The following is a 25,626-nucleotide window of genomic DNA, read 5'->3' as shown; positions in this document are numbered from 1 at the left end:
TCTTTTAATTTTACTTTTTCTTGCTGATATATGAGCCCGATCAACTTGCGTTTATCAACCAAAATTTCATAACTTGTTCAACTTGATATTGCTATTGCTCAGTTATCAGGACCTATGTCAGCCTCCTGGATACTTCAGATTGTTTTCAGTCAACATGCTTCTTAAATATGATATAAGTAAATCTTAAGGGATTCAAAACATCCAACAAAACGACGTACAAGAGCAAGAAAACCACCAGATAAACTAAAAAATGGCCTTGGAACAGAGCCAAGTGGTGCTCCATTTGTTTGTTTACAATGATTGTAGTGCTGATGTATTTTTAGGACTCTAAACGTCGGCTTATAAAAAATGAAACGTTTTTACAAAAGTTGTAAGGCAAGTAATATTTATCTGAAAGAACTAAAATATTCAAAAGCCAAACACTATGAAATACATGAATCGGAACGAAAAAGTAACCAAAAAAATCCAGCCTAATCACCGGCTCCTAAAACTGCAACACAAACAGCACTTTTCCCCGCAACTCGTTGTCCAGACGTAAATATGCTGTCCGTATACCAATTTTGACGGAAATCGCAGGGGCTCACCCAAATGACCTTGAAATTCAAGCCTCCGTAACTTCGTAAATATGGCGGGCCGAGCTTAAATTTTGTGATATTCGTAATGAGGAGCATCTAGAGTGTCCGTACACAAATTTTGACGGAAATCGTAGGGGCTCTCCCGAATGACCTTGAAATTGAAACATCCGTAACTTCGTAAATATGGCGGGCCGAGCTTAGATTTTGGGTGCATCGTAATCAGGACGTTACGTACTATCCACTGACCAAGTTTGGTCCAAATCGTAGGGGCTCACCTGATTCCGAATCTTAGATTATAGATTAGGATTCACTTACATCTAACTTGACGACCGTGACATGGGAGCGATTTTGTTTTACCATGGATGAAGTAGTACCTGGATCGGCAACTCCTCGATGTTTGTGACCACCGCTAGGTGGCAGTGGTGTCGAGCGCTAAGGACGCGGGGGAGCGGGTGCTATTCAAAACAATGGTCGGCGTCGCGTCGTAGGATCGTTTGCCTTGTTTTTTGAAAAGTTAAGCCCCTTTGGAGCAGATTGGAAGGTTTCAGAAGATGGAGGAAGATGGCAAGGTAAGATTGGTAAGGTTTTTTTGTGGTTGGAGGGTCTGAGTGGCTTAAAATATGACTGTAAAGAGCGGCTGTTGACGATACTGGCGCACATTGCTTCTCGCCATATGTCGTTAAAAATCGTATAATTTCCGTAATTGAATGGTTAATCACTTATTTATATGTTTAATTTTATGTTTTTATATGTTTGTTATACCTATGTTTGACACATCATATCTCAAGCTTATACATGCCGCTGATATCAGTCGGGCACACTGTGGTATTTCCGATCCATTTATGGAAACGTTTCCATTTTTGGAACAATGTTCCAAAAATGGATACGCCGTTTCCAAAAATAGAAACGGTCTGTTCCATAAATGGAGACGCTGTGTGCATCGCTACCTATAAAGCAAACTGGGCATTGATTGGTGCAATTTGGCATGCACAGGATACCACCAATCGACAGCCAGCATTCTAGTTTATGTTCCTGTTCTCCGACTTTCCGATCAGAAAACCGAAAGTTAACGAACGAGGCGATGCTTATAACATGTTGACGTGATAAAAAAAATCACACCTTTTTCTAATCGAAATTTATAACATTGATGAATGTTTTGAACAAAAAATAACGTTTTTAACAGACTACTGAAAGACTGGCCCATTGATTGGAACAACCACATCACCGGGAACTTCAGTTTTTCATTCGTTTTCACGCTGCATTTTCCGGTGTACCAGCGGCCTGGTGGTCGTCAATCTTTGATTAAATCGCATGAAAGTTGTTGCAAAGCCCTATTTGGAGACTTAAGTGGGCATTTTATGATATTTCAAATGTGCTGAATATGATCGTAGGCTCGGATCAACGTAAATCTCCGTGCAAATACGTAAAAAGCAGGATGGAAATAAGGTCTGCACCGTCGTCACACCAAATATCGTTGTATTCTGACGATGAATTTATTCATTCTAGCTCATGTGTAACATTGATATCAATTTTATATATTGAAATGATATCTACGCTTTATGTATTGCCCACTTTGGACCACATCTGTCCAGTAGTTTCTGGGAAATCTTAGTTTTAGTTGACTTTTGAATGTGCTTAAGTTGTGGCGCGTAATGTATTATTATCGAACCCGACGTCCAAAGTAACTGCCGAGAGCCGAGATGCTAAACCAGTCCCAAAACATCAAATTTTTAGTTGCATGTGAATTTTAAAAACACATTTAAGCTAAGTTTGCACACATTTGAACTTCAGCGTTTCTATTTTTGGAACATCGGCGTTTCCATTTTTGGAAACTACGTCTCCATAAATGGATACGATTCAGGAGCATTTTAAAGGCGTGAATTTGAATGCATACGACAGCTTTCCATGCAAGAAGACAAGTGCTCTTGGTGTATCTGAGCTTGTTTTACGCGAAACAGTCGTTAGACATCAAATCCAGCCACCCTCGGCAAGAAAATATGTGCGGAGATGTTAGCGTTTCTATTTATGGAACGAGCGTTTCCATTTTTGGAACAGAAGAGTAGTCAAAATTGGAAACGTTTCCAATAATAGAAACGTCTCCATAAATGAATCGGAGATACCACAGTGCGCCCGACTGATATAGCCATGGTTTTGCTTGTGATACAATTTCGGTCTTGGCAGCGCATGATAGGTGGTGGATGATGCATTGTTAGTTGTGAATTGCTTAAGTTTTTGTTAAGTTTTTAGTTTAGCAAAATCAGTTAGTGTGCCATTATTTTTTAACTCAATATTTGTTCAACTATTGAAAATGGTTTCTGTTTTATATTGTGTAGTGCCAATACCTACCTATAAATTGGTCAACTGCTCACTGTTCAGACTCACTGCTCACCCATATCAGTTTCCTACGTATCCGAAGGTTGGGACTTTTCAATTAGACAATCACTATTCTTTAGAATTGTGATTTTCTATTGAAAATCCCAACCTGAGCTACCTCTCTAGGGGGGTGTTTAGCGTTTCTGCCGCGATTTAGGACATCTTGATACCCTCGAAAACGGCTCGTTAGATTTTCTTGCCATTTTCAGCGTTTGGTCCCCTATGGGGGAGCTACCGGCTGGTACCGGTTGCTTGAAATATAATTAACCCGTTTTGGGGTAATCGGCACGTGCATTTTCCCATAGGGTTAACATGGGGAAAAATTGAAAATGCGATTTGCGCAAAATCTGTTCAGTAATATTTGTCCACATTTTTAGGGTCAGTTCTTTGGCTGGCACCTCACCTTCTGGGGGTAATTATTTAAAATATAAATGACAAAATTTCGGGTAATCGACGCCGACAGTTACCCCATGTTGAGCCTATGGCATTTTCGAAAAATTATTTTCAAATCGATTTTGCCAAAAATTTCCACGTTAGATTTTGAAAATGTTCGAATATGTTGTGTCCCGGGGTGTCGGCTACCACGTGGTATGGGTCAGATATGGGGCGATTGAAAAGCACGTGCCACGTGCAAACGTGTTTGATGGGGTAACCTCGTGGTAAATGCGACATTGGCCAACTGGGGGTCCTATGGCGTGGAAACCACTCCACCTAGCGACACCAAATCAGTGCAGCCGGTGAGCAGATGAGTCCAGCTTGTCGCACTAGTGGTCACGTGGCCCACGTGCTATTGCACGTGCCGTGGCACGGGGTCAATTTTGGTGCTTAAATATACTAGCATTGTGAAATGCAAGGAATGGGGGAAATAGCCGTCAGGCCGTCAGGTTTTATGATAGGGTCGATCTGAAAACGGGTATAGGCACAGAATGAAGGGGGCTAAAAAACTGCTATCTCGGATTTTTTGTAAAATGAAAAATTCAAAATTCTGGGGAAATTATATATTCAAAGGTGAAATTTCCCTAAATTTTCCCGTTTTTCGAGTTTAGCCGTCCACTGTTCAGAGACGGTGACACCGGCCGGGGTCATCTTTTACATGCTGATGGCCACGTCGATGGGTCATCACGTGGCGTGAGCGGTGAAGCTATCAGAGGTCCGGCACGTGCCACGTGGCCACGTGTTTGAGTCGCGTACCTCCCAGATTATCGTGTGTTTGCCGATTTGTGGCCTTATAGCACGAAAACAGCACAAGCCAGGAACACTGAAATGGTGCAATCAGTGAGGGGACAAGTCCTGCTTACACCACCGGCGGTCACATGGCACACGTGCAAATTTGGGCACCTCCTTTGCGGAGATATCTTACAGTGAAATATTCAAATGTGCATAACATTGTCAGTTTAAGTCCGATTAGGCTAGAATTTGGTGGGTGGATGAAATGTTAAGCGACAGGAACAAATGCGCCACGTTTGACTCAGTGCGCCACGTTTGTCTCAAAGCGCCATTTTTGCCGCAAATCGCAGAATGTGCGTATCTTTGTCGAACATTGGACGATTAGGATGCGCTGTAATTAAGGGATGGCTGCTTAAACGGCAGATATGAATGCACCACATTTGCCGCAGAGCGCCATATTTGTCTTAATGCGTCAGTCATTGACCTCTATAATACCTAATAGAGGTCAATAGAGGTCAATGGCGTCAGTGTTTGCGTTTAACGGACGGCGGTCGTTTTTTTGTGGCGGTGTTTGCGTTTTTCCGGTGTTAGGCGGTGGGCGGCCGTTTTTGCGTTTTTTTTTGCGGTGTTTGCGTTTGGCGGCGGGCGGCCGTTTTTTTTGCGGCGTTTTGCGGTTGGCGGCGGGCGTTGCGGGCGTTTTTTTGCGGCGGTGTTTGCGTTTTTTGCGGTTTTTGTGTTTGGCGGCGGGCGGGCGGGCCATGCGGGTGTTTTTGCGGTGTTTGCGTTTGGCGGCGGGCGGCCGTTTTTGCGGCGGTGTGTGGCGGTTGGCCGTTTCTTTTGCGGCGTTTTGCGGTTTGCGGCGGGCGGCTTTCTGCAGCGTTTTGCGGTCGCCGGCGGCCGGCCGTTATTTGCGGTGTTGCGGTTTGCGGCGGGCGGTCGTTTTTTGCGGCGTTTCGCGGTTGGCGGCGGGCGATGCGGTTTTTTTTTTGCGGCGGCGGGGTTTGCGTTTTTTTGCGGTTTTCGCGTTTTGCGGCGGACGGGCGTTTTTTGGCGTTTGGGGTGCGTGCGATGCGGGCGGTTTTGATTTTTTTGCTGCGTTTTTTGAGTTTTTTTTTGCGGTTTTCGCGGGCGATTTTTTTGCGGCATTTGCGTTGGCGTTTTGGCGTCCGTTTTGCGCGTTTTGCGGTGTTTGCGTTTGGCGGCGGGCGGGCGGTTTTTCACAATTCAAGTCCCAACCTTCGGATATCCGAAGGTTGGGACTTTTCAATTAAGAACAATCACTATGCAAATCTGGGCACCTCCGTTGCGGAGATATTTTATGTGAAATATTCAAATGTACATAACTTTTTCAGTTTAAGTCCGATTGGGCTAGAATTTGTTGGGTGGATGAATTGTTAAGCGACATGAACGAATGCGCCATGTTTGTTGCAGTGCGCCACGTTTGTCTCAAAGCGCCATTTTTGCCGCAAAGCGCAGAATTTGCGCAACTTTGTCGAACATTGGACGATTAGGATGCGCTGTAATTAAGGGATGGCTGCTTACACGGCAGACATGAATGCACCACATATGCCGCAGGGCGCCATATTTGTCTTAATGCGTCAGTGTTTGCGTTTTGCCTATGGCGGGCGTTTTTGCGGCGGTGTTTGCGTTTTTTCGGTGTTTGCGTTTGACGGCGGGCGGCCGTTTTTGCATTTTTGCGGTGTTTGCGTTTGGCGGCGGGCGGCCGTTTTTTGCGGCGTTTTGCGGTTGGCGGCGGGCGGGCGTTTTTTGCGGCGGTATTTGCGTTTTTTGCGGTGTTTGTTTGGCGGCGGGCGGCCGTTTTTTTTGCGGCGGTTTGCGGCGGGCGGCCGTTTTTTGCGGCGTTTTGTGGTTTGCGGCGGGCGGCCGTTTTTTGCGGCGTTTTGCGGTTGCCGGTGGGCGGCCGTTTTTTGCGGCGTTTTGCGGTTGCCGGCGGCCGGCCTTTATTTGCGGATTTGCGGTTTGCGGCGGGCGTCCGTTTTTTGCGGCGTTGCGCGGTTGGCGGCGGGCGATGCGTTTTTTGCGGAGGCGGTGTTTGCGTTTTGCGGCGGACGGGCGTTTTTTGCGGCGTTTTTTGCGTTTTTTCTGCGGTTTTTGGCGGGCGGGCCATTGTTTTTTTGCGAAGTTTGCGTTTGCGTTTTGGGCGTGCGTTTTGCGGTTTTGCGTTTGGCGGCGGGCGGGCGGTTTTTCACAATTAAAGTCCCAACCTTCGGATCCGCAGTGCTGTTCGACAAGCGCTGCCCGGGCCTATTTCTCTGAACGGCTGACTAGAGTGCAACACACTTCAGGAGCAGTTGACTGGCATCATGTCATTTCAGCTAATTTTTATAACCTGCTTGCCAATGCCCTGATTTCATAAATAGTTGAATGATATTGAATAAAAAAACACATTTAAATAAATCATGTTCTCAGCCTGAAAAACTGAACCATTTGACAGTAAAAAGAAAGCCTAATGGCAGCCAGTGCCATTGTCAACCACAAATGACAAAAGAGTGCCGACCCTGGTCCCTGACATCAGCTTCCTTCTTTTCTCAAAGCCAAAAGGTCCAGAGTAGTACGAAGAAGTTTGTGAGTTTCCCTCTATTGAATGATATATAACAATCACCTTTTTAGAACGAGTGCTAGCCAAACTGTGTGTAGATAGCAGATAGATTTAAGTAAGATAAAGCCATTTTAAACTATGTAAGCCTAGCAGATAAGGTGTTAAGCTTTTGGGTACTTTTGTTTGGGAGTATCTTGTCAAGGTATTATTTATTTTATTTTTTGCCAACATCATCGCAATGTAAAATACTTTTTGTGATGTTGTGGGGAAACAGTTTGCCTTGGAATGCCCTCACTCTCCATTTCATTACGGTATGCTCAGGTATCTAATTTCCCTCTCTCACTCTTCGTTTCAGATCAAAGAGATGGGTTCAGTTTCCACGGTGTGCTGACTTGAATTGGCATCCTGTGATTTGTGATGTGAATTATGATGCACGCACTCGCAGGTGCACGCCCACTGCGGACACGTGTGACGTGACGGCAGCAGGCAGCCGAGGTGTGAACTGTGAACTGGCTCGGCCGAAAATGTTTAAGGTATTACAGCGTTTGTAACTGACTAACATACCCACTACGGGCATACCCATTGAGCGGATAATGCGTTCGTGTGCATCGTGTTTGCATTTATTCCCGATATACTCTGGTGGTAGGTGTGAATTGGAAACCAGCTTGGTGCTACGACATCGTTTAGTAGGCATGTGGCACGTCGTTTCTCGAAACCTACCTATCAGTCTATGCAATAATATGCATTGTATACATTGTGTGTCATCGTTCACCTTAGTTGTCATTGAACCTGTGTTAAATTCTGAACTTCAGGCCGAGACAGACTATTTCCACAGTCAGGAAATCGCACACGAGAACCTATTCAAATCCATTAAGTTGCAATAGCATCAATCGCACGCAAGGAGGTGCGTGTTATGGATGCGCGTGCGACCGGGGTTTATTTGAATAGGCTCTCGGTCTCGCACATGATTTCTGACTGCGGAAAGAATCGGTTTCAGCCTGTACTCAGTAGGCAATTCGCTCATGCGACGGCAAATATAAGTTCAATATGGAAACAGTTTTTTAACGAAACGGTGTATGGTAAGCTTATAATCCTGGAATGCTTCTTGATAGAAATTGTCAGTGGTGCAGATATTCGTTAATCGATATGACAGCATTTGTCTTGATGTTTATAAGTCAGTCAAAATGGCTGTAGCAATGATTTGGATGTTTCACGGCGGACGGCACATTTCCTCTGCGGTCTACCGACGACTGAGTTGGAATGCTCAAGCTGATCAGGGGCAACCCGAGTGATAGACAAAGTCGTTTGATCGAAGGTATTTTCAGGCAGCTGGCAGAAGGCGCCTGGCCTGGCCATGAGAGCTAACAATACGACGTGCTGAGGTAAAATCGGCCAGTCGCGCTCGGTAAACGACCCACCAAACCATTCTTTCCAAAACGATACATAGTCTATGGAACCGCCCTGGACCGCTCTTCCGGAACCCGACACTGTTGGCCTATGCCAAACTTAGCCGCGGCTGGTTCAGGCCATGTAACTTGCCGGTCATTTTCGGACTTTGCTGGTATTGGCCGCTGCCTGACTGGGCGGCGGCGGCGGGCTGTCCTTAGCAGGGATCAGTCTGCTCGATAGGTGGCAGCACTTTCGGGCGGTCGCGCAATACAATGGGAATTCCGCGGAGTTGCCGATCCAGGTAGTAGGTAATCCATGGTTTTACCTACCACTGTGCATATTTGTTGTCAGCTATCGACGATTTAAAAATAGAACAAGTCACTATTGCCGCACCAAGAAATCAGCTGATAGCTGTCATCGCTGTCATTTGGCTGTCATGTCACAAGCTTCGCTGTCATGCGCTGTCATCCGTTGATGATGTGTCATTTGCATGTCATGTGGTACTACTGGTACTATAGAAAAAATAGATTATCTTTACTGTGTTTGTGTTTAAATTATGTACTTCAGTAGCGTTATTCAATCAGTGTCAAATCAGTAACCGGGTGAGGACTTCCTGCCCGATTTTAGCCGCAAAATTTGAAATTTACAGGCAGACGCAACGCACCTACCAGCAGTGCCATCATTTGGATGTTTTCTAAAGGAAGACACAGCATCAACTTGATTTTCTTATTTGATGTTACCAAATGTGCTTTTGTTTTGTCAGTTTTAAACTTTGTTTGATCATGTTACAAGGAGTTCATGAACAACAATTATAGCACTTCATACATGCAGCACTAGTGCTTGCCCAATGCCCAATCAAAATCAGCCTTGTTCTCGCAATACATGACAAACTTTAGGAGGAGAGTTGAGGCTTCTCCACCACTTAACCCGCGCCGACGCGCCGTGCATGGTGGGCTGTGTCTTCCGTGTCGTGCTAGGGGGACCATTTTTACGCCCCCCTGTCTAACTCGGCTCCTGGGCCATGTAGCGACACACAGTAAGCGGCAATCGAAAGAGAGTAAATAATAATGCAGGAAACACTTTGGTCATTTCTTAGGTCAGGTCAAATGTCAGTTCACTAGAGGTCTTCAAAGGTCAAATTTAGTACATTTCAACAATTTTGGAAACTGCCAATGGCTAACTCAGGAACCTATAGAGCTATAGCGCCGCAGAAAAGCATATTCGATAGCCCTTTTATAGACATTTCTGAGTATTGTTCTAAGATTTGACCTCAGGTCAACAGTTTAGCCTCCAGCCAGAAGGCAAAAACTCTAAAAAGAACTGTTTTTACGATAATGTTTTTTCAGTAGGTAATAACACTTGACTTAAGAGAGCCATGACATTAATTTTGCCACCATCGTGTTCCTCTCATCGAGACGCATCGAATGAATCATTCATTGACCTTGAAAGGTCATATTTGAAAGTTTGGCCTCAATTCAAGGTCATGAGCTGACTGGAAAGGGTCATGTTGCATATCATTCAGTCCGTAGTATCATCGAGCTGAACACATCTGACATGTTTTCACCGATCTAGCACGTCTCTATCAAAAGTTGTAGCAAAAAAACTGCTGGTGACCGTTCGTGGCCTGAGATGACCTCAGGGGCACACAGAGGGGTCACAGGTGCATTTTTTCAATTCAGTGTGACATGTTTACCAATAAACCATGTTTGAGAGGGTTTTGAACGACATTCGTCCAAAAGAGGCTCATTTCAATTTTCTCCCTTTGACTGATAATGAAGAGATTGCAAAATTGACCTGACCTTAGGTCACAGATATAAAAAATGAGATATACATTTTATGCATACTTTTATTCTCATCAATCACTGAAGGTTTTAAAGTGATCGTTCAGTCGGTGTAGCGGTAGCGAGCCTTTGAACTTTTCTGAGGTAAGGTCCTTTGACGTGACCTGGTGACCTGACCTTGAACGGCCCCGGTCTGAAATTTTTCAAAACATGTGGAAAAGATTATGAACAGTTGTACCAAAAACGCGCGCAGCGCGCCGCCGTTTTTGAGATATTCGCGAAAAAGCCTGAGGGGGAGCGTACAAACGCCCCTTCCCCCAGCACGCGCGCCGTGCTGGTTAACATACAGGGTCTTTCATAATGAATGTTACTTTTGAACATTTAGTTAGGAGCTCTTAATTTATCACTTTCGCGTGAATTTTATGTGCGTATTGTTGCAAATTGATTAGGGTTTTGTCCCAAAGAAATAAAAATTCACAACGCCAATTTTCCTTCACGGAAAAGCAGAGTATGTCGACACCACTAAAACGCATTACGGATTACGGTCGACGGACAAGTTTTCATCCATTGGCTCTCCCCTGGGTCAACACTGAACGGGGTGGCTTACCTCAGGCTGCTCCAGGAATGCTTCTGCCTCAGGTCAGGGACAAGGTTCAAAGAGACGGCCTGTGGTTCCAGCAGGATGGTGCCACAGTGTACACCACGGCAGCTGTTGCGCCAGTGGCTGATCGAGAATTTCGAAGAGCGCGTTATCAGCCGCCTCACCGAGCGACCATGGCCACCACGGAGTCCTGACCTCTCCCCGCTGGACTATATGGTTTTGGGGAGTCGCATTGGCAGATCTGAGACAAAACCCTCCTGCAGCCATCCACTGCGAACCACAGTGGAGAGGTTTGCTGGAAGCCTGGACCCAGACGTTGTGAGGCGCGGGGTGCGACACCTTCGTCAGAGGGCCGAAACCTGTGCCTTAATTAAGGGCGATACAGTGGAAAATTCCTGAGGAGCATTCAAATGAAAGTTGTGTGTGCAAAAACGCTAATGTGTTTCTGTTTCATGTGATGGTACATATTACATGAGGAACATATATGTCCTGAGAAATAGCTCTTTCAAAAGTAACATTCATTATGAAAGACCCTGTAGGTACCGGTTAACATAGGTACTCTTATATTTTGCTGCCTCATTATGGACTGCGAGACCTTTTATTACATGGATATTTGGTGTGTTATATTGAGGCAAACATTAAATGAGAAGTCATAGGTATTTGAACAAACACTTTGAGAAAGCTCTACATTCTACACATTTTGGCAAAGAAGATTGAGTTTATAATGTTAACAATATTGCTAACATCTTAATCTGATGAATTGTATTGGGGGAAAAAACTAACAGTTTACAATGGATGAGTATGACTTGTACTATTAATAAGGCCAGCATAGCTCATAAACTCACCACCCTTCTTCTCTGCATTGCAGGATTTGTTAAAAATGTCTTCGGTGGAAGAAAGTGCTCCAAAGCGTCGGCGATCCACCTGCCCAACCAGTCCGGGAGCTGAGGCACTTCTGAACCTGGACAGCTCGCTGACAGACCTGTTCAACTTCTCTCCGGCGGCTGTCGCGTCCACCCCAGAGTCTGGGGCCCAGCAGCCGGTAGTATCGGCGTCTCCCACATCCATCTGCAGTCCACCAGCCCAGACCGGTGCCGAACCCAGCGCTGCTGCACCGCTCACCTCGCCAGTGCTGTGTCGGAAGACGTCCTCGGTCTCGCGTCGGCGGCCATGCCGGGTGAGGTCGACACCCAGCCCAGCCGGCCGCGGCACCGCCAGCCCGCCGCCGGCCGACTTCTCTCAGGAGCCGAGCCAGCTGACTCCTCGTCCGCGCTCCGTGCCGGCCATTGAGCGGCTCCGGCGGCGTCTGGCTGCCTCCAGTCAGTCGCAGTGGGGCGCCGCCTCCCCGTCACTACCCCTCCCGTCCTACGGCGTCAGCCCGGCGCTGGTCTCACAGATCAGTGGAGCCCCATCCTCGTGTGAGGCGGAGAGCCAGCGGCGGCGGGCGGCGCTGGTTCGGGCCGCCGAGACGGAGCTGCCGCCGTGCTCCGCCGTGGGCCCGTTCCATGGCCTTCCGTCGCTGGTGCAGACTCTGTTGGCCAAGCAGCGCGGCATCACGGCGCTGTACGAGTGGCAGGAGGAGTGTCTGCGACTGCCGGCCGTGCTGAAGCGCGACAACCTCGTCTACAGCCTGCCGACCAGCGGCGGCAAGACGCTGGTGGCCGAGCTGCTCATCCTGAAGGAGGTGCTCTGCCGACATCGTGACGCTGTGCTCGTGCTGCCCTACGTGGCCATCGTCCAGGAGAAGGTGGGTGACACTGGTGACAGGGGCACGGGGTGACTGGGGGTAGGGATAATTGTTGGTCACTGGTATGATACTATTTTATGTTTCGCTTTCCTTTTGATGAACAGTAATTTGATATACCCGATATATAGCAACAGTAATTAAGTAATTTTGATACGCTAATTGCACGATTATCAACTAGCAAGCAGCAATGTAAACTTCCGAATTTATGAGTTAATCGTGATCATGTATCTCACCGGCAGGTCCGAGCGCTAGCTCCCTTCGGCATCGCTCTGGGTTTCCTGATCGAGGAGTACGCGGGAAGTCGCGGGGCTTTCCCGCCCGTGAAACGCAGAAAACGGTGAGCAGACGCAGGGCGTGAGCCTGTGTAAACCAACGATCACTTTTCTATTGTTGATCTATTTGATTTAGCGCCTCGCAGAGGTCCTTCGATTATTGTTGTAGCAATTTTACGTGTACTTCTGTGCAATGTGAAAGAATGTTCTTAATTGCATGCCTTGCTGGCTATCGAATATTGTTTGGAAGAGTAGCAGTGTGTTTGAAAACATCGTGTTTGAGTTCAACTGTACAAACATACTGCCTGGTAATGCGCTTCGTTGTCCCGGTCTCTCCATCTCAGCCAATGAGAATGAACTGCCCGTCCCGTCGTTCCGACAGCCGTGTGGTGTACGTGTGCACGATCGAGAAGGCCAGCGGTCTGGTAAGCAGTCTACTGGAGGCCGACCGGATCTCGGAGCTCGGTCTGGTCGTGGTCGACGAGGTCCATATGCTCGGAGAGTCGGGAGGACGCGGCGCCACCCTGGAGATTCTCATCACCAAACTGAAGGCGGCAGCGCGTGAGTGGACTCGGAACGGGGAGAGAGAGAGAGAACTGGAGTGCTGAGAGAGTGGGTGGGGATGCGTGGACTGAAACAGTGATTGTGCGTTTAGGTATTTTGATATCATGTCAGTCTGGGACCACATTTATTATTATCTTGGCGTGCGATACTGTTGGCATTGCAAATGATCAATAAAATCGATGTAATTATCGTTCAATACATGCATCATCATGGTGTGAGTGGGCGCTCCCCCCCCCCCAACATGTACCCTCTCATTTTACCCAGGATTACTCTTTAACCCCCACCGTCTTTCCTGCACAGCCGAGGCGCACCTAGTGGGTATGAGCGCCACCATTGGCAACATGGACGACCTGGCCGCCTTCCTCGAGGCACAGGTGTACCAGGGCCAGTTTCGGCCCGTCCAGCTGCGCGAGCACGTGCTGCTCGACGGTCAGCTGCTGGAGGTGACCGGACCGGCGCCCAAGGCGCCCCCGCTCGACGCGGACGACTGGCGGGCGCTGCTAACGCCACGACGCACGCCGCTGTTCCAGGTGAGGGCGTTGCAAATATTTTTCGAGATCTCGTTGTTCGCGTCCATGCAACTAACCGTCCCATATTGTCCCAGTATAATGAATCGTCTCTTTGTTTTCGGTCAGTGGACCGCTCCCTTATATTTACTATCCGACGTAAGTTGTTCCAGTATAACCATGCGTCCCATGTTGTCCCAGTATGATAATCCGTCTCATGTTGTCCCAATATGATTACCTCTCCCATGTCCGCGGTATAAACATCCTCTCAATTTGTCCCCAGTACACGGAGCAGCAGCGTCAGCGGGACCCGGACGGCGTAGGCGGCCTGGTCGCCGAGGTAGTCCCCGCAAACTCCTGTCTCGTCTTCTGCCCTACGCGCAAGAACTGCGAGGCCGTCGCTCGGCTCATCTGCTTAGCGCTGAAGAGGTATGTATTCTGATTTAGTGGGAAGAGGGGAATGGCACACCTTTCCATTTACCTGTGTTGGGAAGTTCCTGACACCTGTTCTGTTGGTGGAATGATTTGGGGTGTAGTTTTGTGTACCTTTGTGTGAGATTTTGGTAATTTCTCCACAATATGGTGTTATTTCTCATTATTGCTGGTTTCGAAAGTCGCATCACCAGCCCACCTACCAGCAAGAATAGAACGTACACTTGACGAAAAGTGTCCGATGTTCTCACTCACCCAGTCTCCTCAATTTGTCATCGGCCCCGACCCTCTTCCAGTGAGCTGAAGGAGCACGTGCTGGACAAGAAGAAATCACTGTACGCCGCGCTGGTGACCGAGGGAGGCGGCACGGTGTGTCCTGTCCTCAGACAGACCCTGCCCTACGGCGTGGCGTACCACCACTCAGGTACGTGTACATATGATGACTAAGCAAATCGAGAGACATGCTCATTTCTTATTTGTTAATGTTGCGTAGCTGAAAACTTACCACAAGAGGAAATGCGAAAGATTTTGATCAAGTAGGCATTGATCAAAAGATATGCCTACTTAGCCTTTGCTTTTATCGTGAACTGCCTTTGATTTATGCCTGCTGCAGGGCTGTGCAGACTGAGCCGCAGTAGCTTAGTCTGCATGTATGTATTTCATTGTGACTGTCGAGTTTGACTCGTGCGATGCTCAGATTGTCTTCCTGTTTCAGGACTTTGCTCATGCCCGAAGCGCTCTGTCATGTGATGACCCTACAGTCCCTCAGCTTCCCCCCGCCGGTGACCCCTCAATGCTCAATGACCCCCCCCCCCATGACCCCCGGCAGTACAGATGTCAATCGGATACCAACTTTTTTGTATACCGATACCAAACCGATACCAACATGGTATTTGGTATTTAAATGCTAATGTGTTTGGTATTTTGTTGGTATCATGAACCCTCACTAATGTATAACAGGCTGAAAACTTGGTAAAAAGTTGGTATTTTCCTCATATTCCCAAGTTGGTTTGGTTTCGGTATTTCCCCACGGTTTTGGTTGGTATTTGGTTTGGTATCGGCATGGATGATATAATAATGGATTGGTGTCTTCGCAGTTTTTGGCGACATTGAGCTCAGGCCTGCCATCTAGCGGGAGAATTATCGTAAGTTAGGAGCAAGCCGAGTGAACGCCGCTGATTAGCATTGTGACACACGGGAGTGTGGTGTAGTAGCGGGCTTGTTTTGCAAATTTTCAAAAGGTTATGTCTTTATATGTCAGTTAAAGCGAAGAAATTAATAGATTTATGTGCAGCGTCAGTAATAAGATAAGCAGTTCCATGTTATTTCCTGATTAAATCGTGAAACAGGGAGTTATTGGAGACTTCGCCAGCACGTGTCGTGTTTGCTATTTTTCACATGAGTCTTTACTTGGCCTAAATCAAACAAATTGCCCGATCAAAGAACAAAACGAACGTTAAGTACTATCTATAAGTCTAATGAAAAAGTTGAACGGCATTGCTAACGTCATTGCCGCTCAACATGTCATTCAAGACGCTCTTTGAAAGGGACCCAACCAGTGCTGCGTAGTCGATGAAATTTCAGTGACTTTGGCTCCAACTCCGATTCCGGTATCCAAATATCGACTCCGACTCCTCCGGGCAGAACTGTCGATTCACACAGACTCCGACTATGACTCCGACTCTGCAGCCCTGGTAAGTCTGTGGAGTCGATGACTTTTCGGTGACGTTAGACTCATACACCGACTACAGCTTTTAAAAATCAACCGACTCCGAGTCGGAACAGAACCGCTGGCTCTGACTACAACTCCGCAACCCTGGCCCGAGATAGCCGCCTAAAACAACTTTGATGTGTGATCTTCTTCGTAAGTACATTGTTAATGTTATTTTAAACAAGGGGTGGAAAAGGGAGACGAAGCCTTCACAAACAAGGATCTCCAGTTGCGGATCAATCAACTGCTGGAACAGAAAGGCATAAACACCACGCATCTCATTTTCTCGTTTTCTTTACGACTCTGCACCAATGTAAGCACTGATCAATGCAGTGCGAGCATCGATGTGACATTTGTGTACAAAGTTTGAGTGCTATCCGCCCAGCTGTTCTTGAGATATGGAAGCGGCACCCCGCACGTGCGCACGTGCAGTAGCACCCTCATAGTGACACATGGAAATGCATTGGCCACTGGGTGCCTAACTATTAACGAAGTTTTACTGTAATGGGCCCAGCCATTGCGGAGTTACTCTATGTGGAACAATTTTGACACCCCTAAGTTGGCACGTGGCACGTGCCGTAACAATTAACTAAGATGAAGAAAATCGAGCGAAATTCGGAGAAGAAGGAATAAGCCTACCAAATATGTATGACATACTGTCAAACTGCTGTATCATTGTGAGTAATGACCATTGAAAAGGTCGAACAAGCCGATGGGACCGGGCGTTTCAATACACACATCGTCTTACGCATTTTATTTCGTTATTACCTAAATGCTGCTTGACATTTTTGACTTTCAAGCATTTAAGACATTTTTATCGTCTCAAGTCCAGTAAGATTACCTCCAATTCGTGGGAATATGCACTTTAAGCCAACTTACACACTACACCCACGTGTGTCATAATGCTGAGAGATGGCGTTCACTCGGCTTGCTCCTAACTTACGATAATTCTCTCGCTAGATGGCAGGCCTGCTCCCAATGTCGCGGATCCCAATGTTAATTTCCACGAGACACCAATCCAGTGTTATATCATCCATGGTATCGGTATTCCGATTTTCCGTAATTGACATCACTACCCGGCAGGTCTGACCACTGACGAGAGGAAGCTGCTGGAGGAGGCCTACCTGGAGGGTACCCTGTGCTGTCTCTGTTGCACCTCCACGTTAGCGGCCGGGGTGAACCTGCCGGCCAAACGGGTACGTCCCGCCGCGCCGCGTCGGTTCTTGGCGGTGGGATGGGACTGCTGGGACACTCGCTAATCGGTGGAGTGTTGACCGGTGTGTTGTTCTCCCACGATGCACGAATGCACTTATCGCTCTAGTAAAATTGCTGGGAAGCCGGTGACGTGGTCACCTCTTGGTTGACCCTTTGTGAGTTGCTGCAGGGCTAGGTCCAATGTCAGTTATTTTTTTATCGATTCACATTTGCCATACACTAACTCCTAATTGGTTGTATATGTACACATTATCATTACACATTATGTACACATTAACTCCTAATTGATAGACTTGCATATCTCTAAATCATTGCTAGCTGCCAACCATACGTGGAGCTCTCATTGGACTTGTTTCCCAGCCCCGCTGACGCTGTTCTTTCCCGTCCGTGTCACCAGGTGGTGCTGCGGTCGCCGTACACGGGCTCAGCCTTCCTCAGCCGGGGCCGGTACAAGCAGATGGTGGGACGGGCTGGCCGAGCGGGCATCGATGATTCGGGAGAGTCGATCCTCATCGTTTCGCCCCGCGACGCGAAACTGGTGAGCACAGCGCACCACGGCAGAGCCAGGCCCAGGCGATCGAACGCTGGGGCAGACCGTTCCATGCTTCTATCCTCAGGATACTGAAATCCTTCTCCTCCACACCGCAACCCCCCTCCGGGCTGGACAGGCAACTTTATCTCATGCGGGCTGCTCCCTTGGAGCGGCACCGCTGCTCCCGAGGGAGCGCACCCCGTAGCCGGGTGCAGTGAGTGCCTTGGGGCTGGGTGGCCTGTCTTCGGACGGGCTCAGCCCCGGCGACTCACTAGGGTGCCTGCCCAGACCAATGTCTCCCCCTATATCCTATCATCCTCCCGGCTCTGAAATGGTCTTACTGGACCGAAAGGGCCTAACCCAACAAAACAAAAACAAACGCTGGGGCAAATACTGTTGGTGTGTCATTCACTGCCAGCTCATGCTGCTGCAACTTCGTCATACAGGGTTGAATTACTGCTTTGCCAACCTATGCCGGCCTTTTTTGTCATTGCTGGCATTATATATGTCTGTTGCTAATCCGAAGTGACCAGCTGTCCTGTCAGCTGAATTGACCAGTCGTGACGCTGTGTGTGTGACCCTGTCTGCTGTTGACATGAGGCGATCTGACCTGCTGAAACCCTTGGCGCTGGGTGGGACATCTGCTTACCTGCAGTGACCCGCCCTGACTCATGTGCCCAGGTGGAACATCTGCTGCCCTTAAATGACCTACCCTAACCCCGTGCCCAGGTGGGACAGCTGCTGACCGCTCCCATGGAGCGGTGTGTTTCCACACTGCTGGAGCAGGACGGCCACGGCCTGAGGCGTCTGCTGCTGTCCGCCGTGGCTCTGGGTCTGGCCGACTCGCCGGCGGCGCTGGTCCGTCTGCTGGGCCGCACACTGCTGGCAAAACAGGCAGAGACGCTAAAGGTGAGAGCCTCTCCCCCTCTGGTCGGCCTGCTGGGCCGCACACTGCTGGCAAAACAGGCAGAGACACTAAAGGTGAGACCCCTGAGCCGAACCGTCTGCTGGGCCGCACACTGCTGGCAAAACAGGCCGAGACACTAAAGGTGAGACTGATCAGTCTGCTGGGCCTCACAGTGCTGGCTACTCAGGCCGAGACACTAAAGGTGAGACCTCTGCTGATCCGCCTGCTAGGCTGTACACTGCTGGCAGAACAGGCTGAGACGCTAAAGGTGAGACCCCCCCCCCCCCCCTGGTCTGCCTGCTACGCCGCACACTGCTGGCCAGCCACTCAGGCACTACGTCACCTTTTTTGTCATATCGCATCAAGTTTATGCGATTGAAATGTTTCATCGTGTAAATAATACCACACACCAAGCACTGTCATCTGCAGTCATATTCTCGTATCACACCGTCTCCGCTATCCATCGCCAGGTGGACCTCACCGCGCTCGTCACCGACACTGTGGCTGCGCTGAGGAGCGAGCGACTACTCCGGATCAGTCGGAGGGACGGCGGCACGAACACGGCCAACCCTCAGCCAGTTGCTGCTCTGGAGACAGCCTCCGAACGTGATGCCAACACTGACGCCGCCCGTGACTCCGCCCTTGACGCCGCCCGTGACGCCGATCGTGACGCCGCCCGTGACTACGATCCGGGCGAGATCTCGGCGGAGGAGCTGGCCGCTGACGGGCGGGCCTGGTCGGAGACGTGGCAACTGAAGGTCAGCCGACTCGGCACGGCTGCCGTTAAAGGTGGGTATCGGCGCAGGCTTTGACAGTTCCTGCGCTGTCTGTTCTGGGGTTTAAAGGTAGTGTGCCACCTTTGAAAGATTTCCCATTTTATTTTTCCTAGGATAAGAAGCTTCTGTTTTTACCTAATATCGCAAAAAAAATCAAAAATGGGCCTGGAATAGTGCCTTTTTCGCCTAAAAGTTTATCGGTTTTTAGATATGTATAACAACTGTAGTGGGCTCACCTGCAAACAGGCGTCGGGCAGCAATCGCGAATGCGGCGCACTTGTGACAATAAGCAAAGGTTTAGGTCATTATAGTGTTACGACCATACGACGTACGGGAATGAGTTATCAGCTGTCTAATCGTAGACAACACAATGTCGAGCCTTAAACTGTAAGCCCGTATTGGTACTTTTTCTTTTATTTGGCTGTCGAACATTATTTATGGTTTGAAATATGATTTTATGTAAAATAATTGATATGAAAAAGCCGTCTTATAAGTTATGACCCCATTTCACCACACGCAAGTGGCAGAAATGACAATGATCAGCTGACGCATTTTTATTGGCCGAAGTCAGAGCGCGCGGCCCGACGCACCACGCGTATTTGGAAATTCCGACCTCGACGAGCATCAGAAGCCACCTGACAGGCGTGTTCGAAACCGCAGGAGATGATGATGAACGGGTTTATCGAAACTTGATTGGATGAGCATATCGGTAATAGCGATTTCAGTGTGTGCATTTATTGTTCATAGTGGTGTGAAATGTGGTTGGGGTACGACCGACAACCCGTCGGGGCGAATTTCGCACTGGGGTACTCAAAATTTGAAGAATTTAAGACGTTTCCATGAGTTTTGAAGGTATGGATAAGTTCTAAAAATCCGGTTCTCCTTATCTGGGCCATTAACTCCATACGGTCCAAGAAAGCTGGCACACTACCTTTAACGGTGTAGCACTGTGTTGAAGATAGTGGTTGGGTGGGTGGCCCTGTGTGCTGGAAGCCTTCTCACCACTCGATGCCCAGTGCCCATGACGTCTCGGTGTTACGTTGCCCACTACCGCTGAACGCTTGCTATGAGAAAGAATCTGGAGGATGTGAGGGATGTTGTGAAAAAGTGACCTGTGATGCATTGAACAGCCCTTAGAAAATAGCTATTGGTAACTGTAGAGGTGCAAACTTTGATTTCGTCCTGTTAACCACCCTAACCTCTTTCAGGAAACGTGGACCTGCGACTGGCCGGTCGCCTGTACGCTGACCTGTCTCGAGCTCAGGCGGCTCTCGCTGTGATCAACCAGCTGCACTTGCTGTACCTGGTGACGCCGTACGATATGATGGACTTTATCCAGCCGTGCGCCGTCACCTACCTGGATATGGTGAGTGGAGGTGGATATAGTGGATACGGGTGGATGGATGGATAAAGTGGATAGAATATGGATATCATTCCCTCTGAGTTACCCGCCTCTGCGTTGCAGTACACGACTGTGGATGCTGAGGAGATCTTGTGACTTGATCAATTAATGCTCCTTTTCCCTTGACTCGTCTGCGCGTTACAGTACTCTGCTCTGAACGCTGAGGAAGCGGCTGTGACTGGGCTGGTTGCTGTTATCTCACTATCTCAGTCTGTCTAACCCCCGGCGCCCGTGTGTAATTTGTAATCCGTCTGTGCGTTACAGTACTCTGCTCTGAACGAGGAGGAGGCGGCCGTGGCCAGACTGATTGGGGTCACGGAGGCGCAGATTGTCCGCATGATGTCCGGCAAAAAGGTGATCTCCTACTCTCTCTCTGGTTAACACAGGACTCTGTTTTCTAGTGGCTACTGGCGCTTTCGTATTCTATGGAAACAAACAAACTTCAACAATTCAAAAACACTTATAAATGACTCACTGGCAAGGTCAGCAACAACTTGTTTGCTCCCTCGTTAACGCTCGAGTGAAAATGAATCACTTTTTCGGTAGCATCCGAAAGACGCGATTTTCGAATTGTTTTAATGCTTCGAAATTACCTCCCAGTCTGGTCATCATTAATTTAGCTGATAATCCGGTGAGGATATGGTCATGACAAATAAAGCCGTGCCTTTTGGTCACAATATCATCAACGCCAGGGTGACTTTGGAGGCTGGCCGCTGCAGGGTTTTCCGACCCCGCAGAAATGTCGTTCGGCCTTTCTCTGACCGCTGGTAGTGCATGACTCGACATTCTCGGTAGACAATAAAACCAGACAGGTCGCCTACTCAGGCCGGAAGCTTTCTTAAGCTTGGTCATACCGGTGTAGACTGAACTCAGAACTCTTCTCCCACTATACTTCAATTATTTCTTACTTGCTTCCCTCAAACACAGGACCACTGAACGACACCCTTGGTTCGTGACCTCTCCTCTGGCCGCTATCCTTCCCTTGGGTTGTCATGTGACCTCTAATCCCAACACCAGGACTCTTGTCTCCCCTCCTTGCCATGTCTTCTAACCTCCCAGTCTGTCCCTTGGGTCCTGAATCCTGAACCATCGTGTTTCCTTTGGCCTGCCCCATCGTGTTTCCTTTGGCCTGCCCCTGACCCGGCTTGACCACTGCATCTAACCCCTAACCCTATGCCACTCAGGCGTCCTCCATGCCGGTGGCGCACCGTTTCTACCTAACTCTCGTCGTGTACGAGGCGCTTCGTGGCGGCTCCCTCTGGGACGCGGCCCACCGCTGTCAGCTGCAGCGAGGTCAGCTGCAGGCGCTGCTGCAGTCCACCGGCGCCTTCTCGGCGGCTGTGCTCCACTTCTGCCGCCAGCTGGACGAGCTGTGGCCGTTCGTACAGCTGCTGGATGTGTTTAACAGGAAGCTGGCCACCGGAGCTGCCGCTGAGCTGGCCCAGCTGCTCGAACTGCCCGCCGTGAAACAGGTGCGGCGGGGACGGCGTATGGTAGTGAGCTGTGAGGTGGTTATTGTGATTATCCGATTGAAATTATGTGTTCTCGGTAATGTCATGAAGTTAACATAAGCGACTGAAACCTGTGTTCGATGCCAGGGGATTATGACATTCCTACAGATCAAATCGATCAAAGATCAAACAGATCAACGGATCCTGTAGATCAAACGGACAAATTTGTTTTTGTGCCACAAATCAACAATACCTACCAGTTGTTTCGATACGAGTGTACGTATGAATGGATGACTCATGGTGCATGTATGACTGAAAGCCAAATTATTGTTCAGCTGACCACGGGCCATGATAATAATCTTATTTGCAGCCATTTTCTATTTCTCTTGTCTATTTTTTCGTCAGCCATTTCTCTCGGCAGCTGTGTCCCTCAGCGTAGTCCGTGGTGTTCTACCCCGTGTCTTCCCTCCGCTCCAGGGCCGGGCGCGGGCGCTGTACGCCGCTGGCTACCGGACCCTCGCCGACGTGGCCAACGCCGATCCCGAGGCCCTGGTGCGGACCCTGGACCACCTGCCGCGCCGCGTCGCCCGGCAGATCGTCGACTCGGCTAAGGTGAGACTTCCCAATAGAATGCTGAGACTCAATGAACGTTGTTTTAGAGTAAAGTTACACTTACAGTTGGTGGGGATAGGTTATCAATGATGGTCTGCGCGCCTTGGTATCGACGTATTTTGTGTGTTTTGGTCCTGTGTTTTTCACAAGCTGTTTGTGAATGTTTCTGTAAGAAACCTTAATGAGAAAGCGTAAATAAGCTTAGTCTGAAATCGCCACACCTGTTCATCAACGCTTTAATCATCGTAACTAGGAAGGTTGTCGAGTGATTTGGATCTATATCGGTGCCAATTACCGGGTTTTAAAAGCATGCCCTTGACCGTTTTACAATGCCAAATCTTATTTATTTTTCGTGTTCCACTGAGCAGGACCAGACGATTCTACTGATAACCTTGCCGAACACTGCAAATTGCGCTTTCCACGTAGATGCTGGCCGTATAGATCGTATCGTCCCATCATTGGTTTCTGTGCGGCACGACGGCCATTGTTTATTGAGCCTGCACAGCTGCCTCTCACTTGGACCGTCCTTGGTCACGCGGTCATCTCAGCCACGATTCGTGAACGATCTCTAGGATCGCGATCGTCCCTTTTATCGCCAATGTTCATCTCTGTGTGGGCGACAACAATCAGCACATATATCACTTTTTGTCCGTGGAATATGTCACCAATGTCGGGGACTTAAAGGGGCCGATCCTACACCGATTGTTTTATAATTGACAGAAACACTACCCCCGGATGTGGCCTTTTTCCGGGGCTTCCATGAGAATCACTTATTGATAGTCGTTTTTAGCGGTGGTTCATTGATACCGTGGATTTGCAGCAACTCATTGCGATCACGACTGAATGGATGATATATGATTGGCGTCTGGGGCCGAATCCCAGCTGGAGGTCCGTGGTCGCCGTAGATTTTATCATCGAACATGGATGATGTTTCATAATAGTACGGTTTTTGGGTGTCGTAATCTAGGATCGTTTCAACATTTGTACCGGTAAAAAATAAAAGAAATAACTACACGTGTATGTATCAGTTTGATTGGGTTAGAATCAAGTTTGTCATTTAATGATAAAGAAATTAACAAATGACATCGCAATTTCATCTCGCATGACAAGAAATACCCATGCCATACAGGCAGATGCAAATATGTCATTCATCTTGCTTAGATGCTGCCAGCCTTTGTTCTGTCGCCATTGATCACCTGATTATACCGGAGCCTGCTCATGTCATCTTGATTTTGGTGTCGATCTTTTGGTGATGTGTGTGTTTCGATGAGGATATGGGCGTTGTTGGTGACATTGTCGATGTTTTGGTGTCAGATGCTGCTGTTGGAGAAGGCGGAGGCTCTCCAGGAGGAGGCCGAGTTTCTGTTGGACGGCATCAAGTCAGCCCAGTTCCACTCTTCGCCCGGTCTGGGGGAGGTGCTGCTGAACTCTGCTCGAGTGGACCAGGCGACAGAGCCGCCCCGGGAGGTGGCCGACCCGGCGACCGGTCCTCCGCAGCAGGCGACAGGCGGGGCAAGGACAGACGCGCCGCCGGAGACCGCTGTCACCGAGACGGTCAGTAAGTGAGCGGGCTCCCGTGATAGTTTACCTCGGAGAGGGCTGGGTCGGTGGTACAGCAGAGTCAGAGGCTAGCGTGTTACTAGTCTGCGCGGCGTAGCTCAGATCGTTAACGGAGCTCAGCGGCCCACTCAGGCCTGTGTGATGTGATGGCTGTGTTAGTTTACAACCCTCGGTGTTTTCTCATCCCAGAGTTTTTTTTTTCTGAACGCGGGGCCTTGACTGTGGTGTGTGATGTAGTATGAGTGTAATGGTAGGGGGGGGGGAAGATTTGTCCCTTTTTTGGACGAACTGGCAGACCCTCGCGTGCGAGCTTGACGGTGGCAAATCGTCAGATCTCATCCATTGCGAGTCATTGTGTGAGTGTTTATGGCCATATATGTGTTCAGATAATTATTATACAGGACTGCCGGCTAATGCATGATACAAATTACAAACTGCCCTGCTTGTTTTCTTTTTGAGTCCTGAGGGTGTCGTTTTTTACTAAAAATGGCATATGTGGATGGCGACCCAGGGTTGGGATTTAGAAGGAGCAGAGCTATCGGTGGCAGTCTGTTTTAGATAACGCCAGGTAACGCTGTTCGGTGTCGAGTCTCAGCATCTTCAGAAAAAAAAAACAGCACCCCTCGCGACTGCAAATCCAGAATGCGGTACGCTGCACCAACTAACGTGGGAGGAAAGCTCAGGCCTCAGGCTTCCGATTATAGTGCTCAATTTTCCGGTGACGCAATTGCAAGCTTTGCTCATTGCTGGCCCACCGGTTCGTCGCGTTGGTAGATATGCTGCCTTTTTCCGTTCATCGCTTTGTCTCTTCGCGTCGACAGCTCATCTCCGTGAGAACTAGTGCAAACTGCAGACTTCTGAGATGCACCGTGCAAGGCTCGGGTCACCACCCCTTGGTGGTTGGTCTCCCGAGTTGTGGGGGAGGTTCCCAGGACAAGCTAGCTTTCCTCTGTGTACCTGTGGTTTAAACCGGCTCCAGGTGACCCCAGGTTTTATAGGAGAAACAAGCGAGACTTCCTGATGGATCAACGAAACTGAAAAAACGGCGACGCACTTCGTAGTAGGCGCAGACTCGGGTGTTATTGTCAAGAAGGGAATCTCAGTCGAGTTTTGCACAGCTTCAAAGCGTTTGCTACGGTTCGGATTGAGCATTTGTCCTTGTTTATCAAATATCAGTGGTTTGGAATGGATCCAAACTATCAGGATTGTCTTTCCAGGGTACTTGGTGAATAAACCCAGTAAACATGCCGACGTCGGCCCGACGTCGGCCGACGTCGGGGTGACGTCGGCAACTCGGCATCGGCATGCCGACGTCGGCCCGACGTCGGTCCAACCTCGGCACGACGTCGGCTGGATGTCGGATATGCCCGCATGTTCCGACGTCCAGCCGAGGTCCAGCCGACGTCGGGCCGACGTCGGACCGAGATCAATTGCTGAGGTCCAGCCGACGTCGGACCGACATCGGCCGCTGTTTTGACCGTTAAAATAATATA

General features: G+C 48.9%; 1 protein-coding gene across 2 annotated transcripts; it reads left to right on the top strand.

Moving 5' to 3' along the window:
- Positions 1 to 941: 941 nt before the first annotated feature.
- Positions 942 to 24,571, top strand: LOC122390635 (helicase POLQ-like). 2 transcript variants are annotated; one of them, XM_043383779.1, is made up of 16 exons: positions 949 to 1,144; positions 11,315 to 12,193; positions 12,433 to 12,530; positions 12,848 to 13,026; positions 13,330 to 13,559; positions 13,819 to 13,964; positions 14,264 to 14,391; positions 16,762 to 16,874; positions 17,291 to 17,431; positions 18,155 to 18,334; positions 18,803 to 19,121; positions 20,317 to 20,474; positions 20,775 to 20,864; positions 21,695 to 21,982; positions 22,439 to 22,573; positions 23,888 to 24,571. In XM_043383779.1, the coding sequence occupies exons 1-16, from the start codon at positions 1,127 to 1,129 to the stop codon at positions 24,137 to 24,139; spliced, it is 3,354 nt and encodes a 1,117-aa protein (XP_043239714.1). In that variant the 5' UTR covers positions 949 to 1,126; the 3' UTR covers positions 24,140 to 24,571. The 2 variants fall into 2 exon arrangements, 1 of the variants encoding a protein (XP_043239714.1); XR_006258191.1 differs by lacking the exons at positions 11,315 to 12,193; positions 12,433 to 12,530; positions 12,848 to 13,026; ... (10 more) ...; positions 22,439 to 22,573; positions 23,888 to 24,571 and adding an exon at positions 7,031 to 7,519 and having other exon boundaries at positions 942 to 1,144.
- The last annotated feature ends 1,055 nt before the right edge of the window (positions 24,572 to 25,626 follow it).

Source organism: Amphibalanus amphitrite, unplaced genomic scaffold (assembly GCF_019059575.1).
Source record: "Amphibalanus amphitrite isolate SeventyFive unplaced genomic scaffold, NRLGWU_Aamphi_draft 000403F_arrow, whole genome shotgun sequence".
In the NCBI taxonomy this organism is placed as follows: domain Eukaryota; kingdom Metazoa; phylum Arthropoda; class Thecostraca; order Balanomorpha; family Balanidae; genus Amphibalanus; species Amphibalanus amphitrite.
This window is presented reverse-complemented; position numbering and strand designations above follow the sequence as displayed.

What these genes read in the sequence shown, in the direction of transcription:
- LOC122390635 (XM_043383779.1), top strand. An exon ending in AACTGCCCGCCGTGAAACAG is followed by an intron (nt 21,983 to 22,438) that starts GTGCGGCGGGGA and finishes CCTCCGCTCCAG; the next exon opens with GGCCGGGCGCGGGCGCTGTA. An exon ending in AGATCGTCGACTCGGCTAAG is followed by an intron (nt 22,574 to 23,887) that starts GTGAGACTTCCC and finishes TTTTGGTGTCAG; the next exon opens with ATGCTGCTGTTGGAGAAGGC.